General features: G+C 34.5%; 1 protein-coding gene across 3 annotated transcripts in view; it reads right to left on the bottom strand.

The window, feature by feature from the left end:
* Positions 1–12,156, bottom strand: part of nab (NGFI-A-binding protein homolog) — a 38,929-nt gene that overhangs the window by 13,697 nt on the left and 13,076 nt on the right. For all 3 annotated transcript variants that reach the window (XM_028304724.1, XM_028304725.1, XM_028304727.1), the window contains exon 2: positions 788–889. In XM_028304724.1, coding sequence (XP_028160525.1) covers positions 788–889 — 102 coding nt within the window. The remainder of the gene's footprint in view (positions 1–787; positions 890–12,156) is intronic.

Here is a 12,156-nt window from a genome sequence, read left to right as displayed (position 1 = left end):
CGCGCGGCCCGGCCAAACCCTTCCATCCACGACGGTAATTGAAGGAATTAAAAGTAAAACATTAAAAAAAGACATTTGCATGACGTTTGCTCGCGCGGGCTTTTTATTAGTACAGTTAGCGACAAGAGGAAGATTACTTTCTTCGGCTTTGTGACCGTTGAGATATGAAAAAGATTATAAGATTCTTATTGTGGTAGACTGTACGTATGGAAATGTGTTTTTTGGACATCCCGAGCGATGAGAAAGCGTTTTTTCTGGCGTTCCTACAAGATGGTTTCGCGTGATCACGATTTGATTAGGGATTCCAGTTCTTATGCCAGATTCTGTACCTATGAAAGGCAATTTGGGCTATGGATGAGATTCGTAAAAAAGATAAGTTGCGTGGAGTTACGGAGATCTCCTGGCAAAGATTTTTATACTGTAGGTTACGAAGCATAATACTTCAAATTCACGTAAACAATATGCGTAAGTAGCTAACTGATGAGATAATCAATTGATCTAACGGATCGCTCGTAGACCCACCATGGAAAATTCCCATGTAAAGGTCGTGTGCGAACTTATTGGACCTTACTTTACCTAGCTAAACAGTTTTACACCCTTATTCACAAACGATGCTTGCTTAAATGAAGCAGCAACGCTATGCCAAGTCGAACGCACGTAGAGCTCTGTGTCACTCCGCCACTCAAAGTATTGTCTATGAATACGTTTTTGGGAGCCTATGCGTCCACGTGCAATGTGAGACCTCACTGTAATGTGGGTGTTAGTTTAGTTTAAGAAATAAACTTACCCATTTCGAGCAGCGTGTCGTAGTAGGCTAGTAAACTGGCGCGCTGCATCACGCGGTACAGCTGAAGCTCGGCCTCGTTGGCTGGGGCCGACGTCACCACCACTGGAACAGAAGTATACCAATGTAGTATCTTGAATATAGGTAGGTTCTTCTGCTTTATTGTATTTAGGATGGCCAGGGGATTTCTGTAACTTGAATAGAAAACTTTGCGACTTAAGTATTAAAATTTGGGAATAGAAAAAATAATTAGCTTAAAAAACTAAAAACACGCTTAATTACTGCACTGTGAATCACGATGGGTGATGATCTTTGCAATAAGGCGCCATTTCTCGCAGAATGCAGCTTTCCGGGTACATTTACGAACACTTAGTTGCGGCCTTGACCGTCTGTCCATCTCATTCATTGGTGGTCTGGTGCCTTCAACCTTTCCCTGCACTACGAGACGTTCAGCGTCTCGAGTTTAGCGTCTTTAGTTTAAAGATGCTTAACTATTCTTTGTTTGGAGATCTAATAAATTGGAACCACCTATAAGTACTCCGTTATCCATCGTAATAAACGTCCTCTTTAGCATCTGTAGGTCCGTTTGACCGTGGGGTAGAGTAGCGCCCTACACCATATTTGCCGTGATCTCTACTTGAGAACTCGATTAGTCACTTCTCGTCGATTCTCCAAATGTTAAAGAAAAATTATTCATGCTGCTGGAATTGCTCAATACGTGAAGGCAGCGCATCCGTCAAATTATCGATAAAATGCGTTAAAATATGGTGATGGGCGAGAAATTTTAAGATTGACAAGCTTGTATGTCATTCTGTATAATAGCCGTGTTAATAAGATTGCCCGCTAAAGTTTTGTTCGGAGTCGTTAAAAAACATTATAAAACGCTTTACTTACAAGCAATTACTGGATAAATGAACCGATTATGCGACAAAAAACTTCTTTTGCATCCAGCTGGCTTTTTGAATAATTACTCTAATAATAATTTTATACGCGAAATATTGTGAGCGTGGATGAGTGTCGATTCGAGTAACTCACAAGCTTTACAGTAGGTAATAACTAATGACTTACGATTAAACATCACCACCGTGGGTTTGTAACAAGAGTACCTAGGTAATGTAGGTGTAAGTAAACTGTTAAGTAAATGGATAACGAATCTAAGGTTTTAGATTTGATCCCTAAGTAGAGATATTACATATTTTATCATCTTATTTTGAGCGTATCTACCAAAATTATTTTCGTGTTATGTTTTGACGACATATTCTGAGTTTTAGAATATAATTTCTTATTATGTCGTGGATCTTAAAACTTTGAATGTCTTTGCGAAAATATTACTTTCAATCAAGCCACGGAATCAGCTTTGTTTATGCGCTATTAAAGGGAACCACTTATTAAAATCTTGACTTTAAAAACCATTCAGAAGATTATAGGCAACCAACTTTTAGCCGCATTAAATTCCATAAATTATAGGTGAGGCAGGACCTCAAAACCTATTCCAAGGCCCTAATCCCGTTAGCATTCAAAATTATTAAGCTTCCAAACTCAAAATTTTGCGTGCGCCGACCGATTTCGCTGCACCAAATCGCGTGAGGAGGCGCGTATAAAAAACAACCCTTTCATTCCACCCCAGTCATTACCGAAAAGAATCGCGCCAACCGTTACCGGACGAAAAAATAGATGAATAATGCTTTACATAAAGGGTTCAAGTCTTTGTTCGAAACAAACGCGCGAGCTGTCTTGGCGGGAAAAATATCGACCGACGCCATGACACGAAAAAAATGTTGCCACCCTCCGATAGATATTAGTTCTAGAAAAAATAGGGTGGGTCGCGACTCCACCCCTGGAGCAGGTAAAAAAAGTTTACATGCAACAAAAAATTGAAAAGGTTATGTAGTTTATTTATAATTTTTGTGTGCAGCTTACATAATTATTTTTGTATTCAGTTCCGTTTACATACACATTGCGTGTTAAGCATTTCATTACCAAAAAAAGCATTTGTTTGTTTAATATTAATTCAATGAATATTTATTGAACCATTGCAGCCAGTTTTTATATTTAAAGTGATATTTACATGAATTCTCAAATAATAACTTTAATAAAATTAAGAAACTCAATAAAGAACACCCGTCTCCACTAGGGCAGACAGAAAAAAACTGCTGAGTAAATAAATAATTAAACATACAAGTACGATAATTGAACAATTAATAAGAATTTCTTTATTAATATTAATAACGTAATTAAGCTCATTAACTAATGAGCTTAACATGAGTGTAATCATTGCTTATTAGGTAAACATCTATCCATAAAACATGTTTAGGTTCTCATGAAAGAATAATTATTAGAAAAATATCTTAACCCTTTCAATGTCTTGTCAAAAAAAAGCGGAGCGTCATGAGAACATTTTTTCTTGATCACTCTCAACTTTTTTTTAGAAAAAAAAAGTCTTTCGCGCTTTGCGATGTCCAAAAAACCGCTTTGCATAATCTGTGTGCGATAAAAAAATCGCCACAGCAGCGTATGCAAATTACGTTCCTTTAACTGCGAAGGGGTGCGACCGGGCAGACTATTGTTTTTTTCATTCTTTTTTATCTTAAAAAACGTGGTCACGTATCACATTTGCATACTTAACTTATTATTGTTTTTAATTTTATGCGTGTCTCACGGTTTCTTGGAGAAAAGAGTATCAAAAAAAGTTTTAGAATAGGAAAAAAACGCAATTAGAATCGATGTTTAATAATAATAAACGATATTAAATAACAGTAATTTCTAGCTACATAATGAAATATTTGGGAGCTTTCTTATCATGGACTGGTTTCTTTTAATGTTAATACGAGAAGAATGCTATCTTTATAAAAGCGACTCTTGTAAACTGATGTTATTCATTAAACACAAGTTATGTTTTTTAATCTCTGATTGATGTAATATTTTTTCCAAAATCTTTTTTACTGAAATAATATCCCTCATTTCCTACAACCATATTTAATCTGCTATTTAGGGAGGTATAATAAAATCTCGTTAACTTTAGGGTTTGTGTACTTAAAAAGGTTGTAAAAACATACTTTTCTAATATGTTTGTGGAATTTATTAAAAGAATAAGTTTTAAACCAGATTTTTTTTTTACTAAAAATAATCGTAATTTGTAGTAAGTAGAAGGACTAAAAATTACCCAAATGGTAAAAAAAGTCACGCCTCTACAGTCACATCTCGATCTATCTTTTAGTAAAATGTAATTTCCATAACAAACATCGTGGTAATTACCTACTCACTTACCGCAGCGGCATACACACGTGCATTCCGCTCCGTGTGAAAATCGCAACTAATTCAACATACGATTGTAATTAGCCCGCCTATGCCAAGACGCGACGCAAAAAGAACAAAAACTCCCCTACCTGCCTTGTCTATGCCCCATTTGAATAAAACCTAATTTCTTTAGCCGATAAACAAAAACAAGTCTTTGTCAAGCGTTCGGATTTCGAAATTTGAATAAAAGAAGCTCCTAAAGCAAAGGCGCTAATGATAGTGCAGCCATAGAAAACAAAGATGGGGATGTGATCTTGCATGCGATCGCGTATTTTTTAACACTTGCATACAGTGATTGATATGCGTAATGTGTCTTGGTTTATGAATATTAATAGAGTCATTGTACAGGTTGCGTGCTAACTAGAAAGAGTTTTTTAAGTTTATTTTTTTGATGGTCGCTTCCGTGCGAAATTCGTGCCAGAACGTCTTAGCTCAAGAAAAAAGTTTGTATAAGTATGCTAATGTATTAAGGGTATTGTTTTTTCTTTGAGAATGTATTTTAGTAGAGTTTTAGATATTGGTAATCGGATTTTAAAATCACTCAGAAATAAAATGAACTTCTTTACTAAGAATTAACTCCTTCCATAAAATGGAATAAATCCTACGTTAGCCATGCAATTTCTACTATCGCCATGGTGCAATAGGCAGGAAGAATATCGGAAATTCTAACAATAGAAATTGCAATCGCGCGTACATTCTAATGACAATTAATTTTAAAAAATAACTATTAAAAATTTATATTTAACCCTTGCCATTATTATTAATAATTTATGCATCACGATGACCAAATCATTTGATACCTAGGTGTTTTTTTGACGATTGCCGAGGTGTGAATCTACAATTGACTATTAAATGATCCGAACAAGATCTCAAGCTGCATCTCCCTTTGTCTAATGATCTCCGACGAGTATAATGAAAGTGAACAAAAACCGTGGCCACATGACTTCCGCCGAAAACTCCGAAAAGACAATGACTGGCCGATTTACATATGAGATTAACCCGAAAAAATCATCGGGTGCCTTTTGGAGATAGGTAGAGACGTTGGAAATCGTTAGGTACGAGTTAGCTGAGCGTGCTTTGATTTTATTTCTTTATGTTGCTGTTATTTTGTAAATTGAAAAAAAGTAAAGGCATTTTTATATCCAAAAATACCTAAAAAACCTAAGTTACATGGGTAATATGAAAATTCTAAATCTTTCTTATGGGCATTTGGCAGTTAATATCAATAAAAATGTGCACAAGCACTAGGTAATTATTAAACAAAATAATAAATGGAGGGTATTTTATTTATTTAAAACTTAATCACATCACAGAACATAAGGCGAACTTAATATCATTCGGCATTCTCCTCCAGTTGACCTTTGTATAAGTTTTTTTTACGGTTGTTTCTACGTCACGAATTGACAGAGTTCACAGAGATCTGATTGTACGGAACTCTAGCTCTAAATCTCTACAAGACTACACTTACCCTGTTTTTTGTAATCGAAAGTGAATCGTGGGCAGGTGGCGCTGCGCTGACCCAAAGGGTTTTTTGACTAATTAATCAAAATGCATCTGTTGTAATTACGCGGCGTTTGAAGGGTTAATCAAACATAATAAAGAAATTAGAGCGGACATGTGTTTTTTCGGTTTTTGCCACAGGTTAAGATTGGGCGTTTGATTATTTTTTGAGACTTTTAATTTAGTTTTTTTCTGGATAATTACAGCCAGGTTTTATGACTTCGATGAGTTAAAAAATATTTTAGATACCTATTTGAGTAGTCGCCTAAGAACAAAGGCCAACCATTGAACATTTCTTGGCCATTGATATTGAGGTTTTATAGCATCGTTGATATTATTAAAACATATGAATTGGACAAAAACGTTTTCCTCTAACTTTTTATAAAAAACGTAACTAAACTTTTAGTCTGAATCCGTTGGGTCACCGCGCGATTTTAGCAAAACCTACTTTTTTGTGCGCTCCCGACCCGAACCGATTATTTTTTGGCAATCATTGTAAGCATGGTTTTCGTAAGTTCCCATTTTGTTTACCTATTTATTTTATTAAACTTGAACCACAAACTCTTTTTGTATTTCATTCGTGTGAGTTTTGTCTCTACATCGTCTTTAAAGATATTGCACAAATGTGATTGTAAAATAAATGAAAATCTATTAAGTAGCAATGTTTTATGTCACGTTTCCTACCACTTCGCAAAATAGTAGAGACTATTAACGAGTTTCAATACATGCAATAGTAATTGGCTCTACCATGAAACTACAGCGTTAGCCCATGACTCAAACAATAAAAATTTAAAAAATACACACTCCTCCTTTTTCGAAGTCGGTCAATACCGTACACCCCGCAATGTTTGAACTGGTGGCGCCATACTTAATTAGTATAATCGATATGCGCACGCGGCTACGGTTACCATTTAGCACCTTGGTGAAGCTCTTGTAAGCTTTTGGATATCCCAAAATTTTTTTTGGGATTATTAAGGCTGAGTTGCGCCATCTTACTTTAATTTTGACAAACGTCAATCTGACAAACTCCATACAAAAATCACCAGTTATTGTTACGGTTAAAATACGGTGGTGCAACTCAGCCTAATTTTTTATTTTCAACGTATACTCGCATTTTCATGATGAAAAGGTATAACTTAAAATAATGTGCTAGACATTGGTATCTTTACATAATATAGGTACTGTAATTTCGTAGTTATTAGCGTTAAATATCAAACAATCGGAAATATTTATAGTGTTCCAATTTTGCATTGTCTTCTTATTATTTTACTTTCGTTTCTTTTTTTTTGGTCTTTAAGGATTTCGCATAATAAGTTCTAAAATTAATGTTTGATTTTTTATCTTGTCAAGTTAAACTCATTTTTTCTTTTACCGATTTCAACACTGGAAAAAGGGTTTATATCAAAAATCAATCATTCGAAATTATTCTGACAACAAAATTGAAAAGCCACAATTTGCTTGGGGCGCTATCTAATTTACACATGTTCCTATTTTAATACTGCATAATTGATACCTGTGGCAGCGATGGTTAGCACGTCACCTACGCTTTTTCAATTTTTTGGTTCAAAAAATGGGGAGAAAAAATGTATTGCCAGTTTTTGACCACCCCCGACTGTGAGGCACAAATTGGTGTGGTAGGGTTGGCGCGAATATAGATGACGTAAAATCGTACATTATTGTTCAAAAAAGTTTATTAAGTAAATTATCCAGTAAATAACCATCAGCATTTTGTATGTGAGTCGCGCATGTTTATTTACAGAAACATCAAATAAAATTATTTTTGAAATTTAATTCGAATTTTCCTTTAATAAGAAGTGTTAGTAAGTTTTATGATACATAATAATATTGCTCATGTAGGCATGGAGTGTATGGCTGTTTGTTTAGGTTGTTATTTTATTTGAACTAAGAAAATCTTATATCAATAATATAGTCCTATACTTTTTACTTAATAGTCAAAATACATTTTAATTAAAATAGTAAGACACGGGTCTTAACGCGACGTTTATTAATGAGTTACGTTATGTACTCACGGCTTGGCGTTAAGAACCGTGTCTTACTATTTTAATTGAAATAGAACGCGAAAGTTTAAAATCAAAATAAATTTGCTTAATATCTTCTTTTATGACTCGGCTATTGTTATATTATTATCATTTTATGACTCCTTATCCACTCCTACCGTTGCGAGTTTAACCGTTTAACGCAAGGGCCAGCCCTGCGCCGGCCATCTGTCAGTGAGCGGTAGTTAACCCTTCCCGTGTTTGTTTGCGCGGGCTCGGTACTCGGGTCCGCGCGACCCCGGCCGTGGCGTGCCCGCGAAAGTAGAGCAGTGTGTCTGATAGAAAATGTAATGAGGTACTTTTCTATGTATAACATTATAGCAAATTATTAATAATTTTAATTTTTTTCCGAAATGTGTAGATTAAAAACGGTCAATAAAAAAAAATTGTTAAAAATAACATAGGTATTTTATGAGCATTTACTCAAACGCAAGCCATTTTATAACAAAAGATCAACTGAAATTACTCCAGATCTGGATACGAATCCGGGACCATTCGCGCTAAAATAATTTCACTGTTAATGTTCTGTTATTTTAACTAACTGATATAACTGACTATTTCACTTATAATTATTTATAATTACAGTACACTACACTACACTTTATAAAGTTAAAACACTGATCTTCGTCAACTAAACGATACGTTTGGCAAAATACGTAACTAGTGTGTAATGACATTTATGTCCCAACGTTTAACACAAAGTGATACTGGACATAAAGCAATTAAAAACGTTTAACACATCCAACGGTTCCCATAACGCGGCTAGACCAAGCTTAACGCACATTCGTCCATTGAGACAATTTAACCCTTCAAATCTCCCCTAGCACCTTCATCTAAGTAACCCTACACTCGTGGTCCAGTCAATGTAAACGAATACTTTTGTCTGTCCACATCCTCTCATTACATCTTACCGGATGCTAAAAAATCATAACATCAGGGGTCATTCATTCCCACAGACACTATAATAATTTTAATTCAACCCTTCCGTGTTTTTTTCTTAAAAAAGTCCTAGTCTGACACTGCGTCCATTCAGCCTCTTCCGTGAGAACGTCAAACACGGCATAGATAAAAAATCGAGAGTGTAAAGAGGTCGAGCAAAAAAGACCGGAATGGGGGCGACTGGCCAGTTGTGAGGGTCAAAAAAGTTATAGCTTCGTTTGAATATAAATAGTTTCCGATAGGAGATTATCCAGATTAAAGACAAGGTGCGTAAAATTAAATTGAATGGTTTTATAGCGTGTAAAGTTATTTTGACCACTTTACGTCTTTTTAATAGACTTTTATTAACAAATATTCACGGATGTCTTGACATTATATTATTTCTTACTTTATTTTCATTACAAAAGTTGGATGGAATGGAAAAAGACATAAACAATAATTTATACATATTTACATAGAGTCGTCACTTGTTAAATTAATATTGGCACACCTACCTATGTAGTGAAAACAAATAAGAAAATATAAAATTTCTTCTGGAAATTAATCATTAACTCCCTTATTAAATGCGTTACTAACGTCAATAAAACCTCAATAGTATTTATTATTTCCTTTTGATACTCAAGAAACACGGCAAAAAACCTCTCCCATGCCATGCACCGAGATTCTCACGATTGAATCATTAGTGTGCTTTTTCTAGCATTTTTTCTTTGGCCCTCACACTCAGCCCTCTATACTCCCTTGCTACAGGTGCGTATTCAAAAAAAGAAATGAAAAATAGTAAAAAATCTGGTTTAAGTAACTATTATTTGTTTTGACTGACTGCACTTTATTTTTTTTAAAAGCCATGCTTTTCTTTGACCTTATAAAACAGTAACTTAAATCTTAAAACTGTTACTCAATACCAAAGGACTGATACTTAGGTATCAGTAGGTGAACAGTCGACAATTATTTTTTGAACACCAGTAAAAAGTTTTATCAATACATTAAAAATAATGATGATTCGAAAGAACACATGTTACTTCCGATTCGTTGGCCATCAAAATCAGTTAAACCTCCAAAAAAAGGATGCCGCTCATCCGCAATGATCCAAGTCGACAATTAAAAAGAAATAAAACAAATCTCTGTGGTCGAAAAGGCGGGAAAGCAACTGACGTTTTACTTTTTTGATTATTTTTTCAATTCGACAGGTGGCAAAGGGTTGTTAAAGATGTTGACTAATGTATTTTATGGTTTTTGGGCTAGAGAAAGCGTGACAAATAGTACATGTCTAAACATGTGTTGCGAGCGTTAATTAATTAGGGAAGAAATTGAAAGTAACCCTTTTGCCTCAGGGTTTCTTATCTAATTTATTGTTATTGTTCAAAATCAATCGATTTTGACTAGCGTCTTTTTTTGTGACCATGATACATTAAAGCGAGATATTGGTCATTCAAAAATAATCATCAATATTATATCTTTTGACGACAGACTACATTTTTGAAAATCGATTAATCATCAACGACACTAAAACAACTGCCAGCACTAATAAACTTTATTGACCTTAATACCCAAAAGAAAGCCTAAACAATGACCGTCAAAGGGTTTTTACTGGCTTTTTTAAACAAACAATACGCCCGAGTCTCGGTTCATATCCTGTCATTAAACTTTTTACAAACTCCAACGTTGTCCATCAAAAAGTACCTTTTTCTTAAACTTTTAATGGTAGAGTTGAAATTCGAACGTGGAATACTTTTTAAAATGTGTTGTTTTTTTATCAATGTGGTAACATTGAGGTCAAATGACAGTTGTCGATACCTTGATTGTATTTTGTTTAAAAATAATAGGGTAAAATTATTTTTCTGCCTGCAATCTGTTAAGGCAAAACGTCGCGTAATTATTTTGCAAAGTAGACTGCCCTTGAATGAAATGTAGAGAACTGGGTCACTGTTATTTTTAAGGGTCGTATGATCTTGACACACAGTTTTTTTTTATCATAGGTATTATTATAAACTGTATGGACTTGCTGTACTTATTTTTATGGAACCTTTTAACCTTCTGTCTCACTGACATCTCGGTAAAATAAATCTAATGAAGTCATATTATTTGCTCTTAACCAAAGAATTAGGCGTTTAGATTTTACTTTTCAACACTTGCCCCTTTAAGTAAACAATCAATCACAATAATATCAAAATTCAATAAAACATCAGCCGAGGTCATTGACCTTTACCAATAACATCAAAAAACTTACAAATGTCGTCTCTACATCTATCGAAATAAAGTTTAAGTAAACTTTTCTTAAAACCGATAGAAACATTTAAAAAATCAACTTCGACAAATTCAAAAGAGAACTATGGTTTTAAAATCGACTTTAACCCCCACACTTATGAGTTACAACTTTTATCTTTTCAAATTGGCTTGTATCCCAAATGGAATCATACTTTTTGTTATTCGAAACTGAATCTTCTTTCTTTGGAGTAGAGTTTAATATGGAAAATCAATGAGTCAAACATCTGCCCGGCAGCTGTAAGTGGAGATTAGATCGCGTTGTCCATTTCTTGGGCGATGAAGGGTTGATATTCAGATTTTTGACTGACCATAAGTCGGTTAAGAAATCGTTTAGGGTTAATAATACTAGTCAAATTGTTTACAACTTCTAATGCTAATAAAATAGACTTGAGGACTTTTGACTAAAAAATAATGCGCAGATAAACTTAAAAGATTTGTTAGAAAGTAGAGCTGAAAAATATTTTGTTTATAAGAATTTTATTTACGGAATTAAAAAGTAAAAAAAAAGGTTTCTGATGATTAAACTACTGAATTTAGGTATTTCATTGTATTTTGCTGAGTTAAAAACCCTGTGACATTGACATAAGCCACGACTGTCATCAAAATTTCAAGCGCGCGTCGCCACCACACGCATGCGTATACGCATAAAACAAAAAACTTATAAATAATCATCATAAATTGTCACTCTTGTACACTTGTCCATCATAAATGCGTTTAAATTTTCACAAAATACCATTTATTGTCAAAAACTTATCAATATTGATGGCCTACATAGCACTGGATGCTAACGTAGACTTTTTAAAAAGCGAATATTGTCGACAATATTATGTCAACGGTCGATGTCGTTTTTTTGTAACGCTCGCGAACGCGCGACAAAAACGCGAATGCTTGCACTAATGTCGCATAATTGTGAGTATTTGTGTCCATTACTCATTAAGTGTAAAAACTGAAATATAAATAGATATTTGACAGGTTGTCTCTATAAATAGCAACGCTGTGTATAATGGAAAAGATCGCGCGTCTCTACATTTTACGAACGACTAAATAAGACTGTTAGACTAAGAGCTAGTGAACGCCAGACCTACGTCATTTTATAAAAGCTGAAAGTTTGTCAGCGTGTGCTCCCAATATAGGATATAATGTTGGTGAATTATGTTAGTTTTGACATTTCCAACTCCTTGCCAGACAGTTTTTTAGGGTAGCTGCCAAACCCACGATGACCCAAACTTCATAATTCACCAACATTATATCCTATATTGGGAGCATGCGCTGACAAACTTTCAGCTTTTATAAAATGACGTGGGTCTGGCGTTC

This window comes from Ostrinia furnacalis, unplaced genomic scaffold (assembly GCF_004193835.3).
Source record: "Ostrinia furnacalis isolate ACB-3 unplaced genomic scaffold, ASM419383v2 OfSCF1486, whole genome shotgun sequence".
NCBI classification, from domain to species: Eukaryota; Metazoa; Arthropoda; class Insecta; order Lepidoptera; family Crambidae; genus Ostrinia; species Ostrinia furnacalis.
The sequence above is the reverse complement of the archived record's forward strand: the minus strand, read 5'-3'. Positions and strand labels throughout refer to the sequence as shown.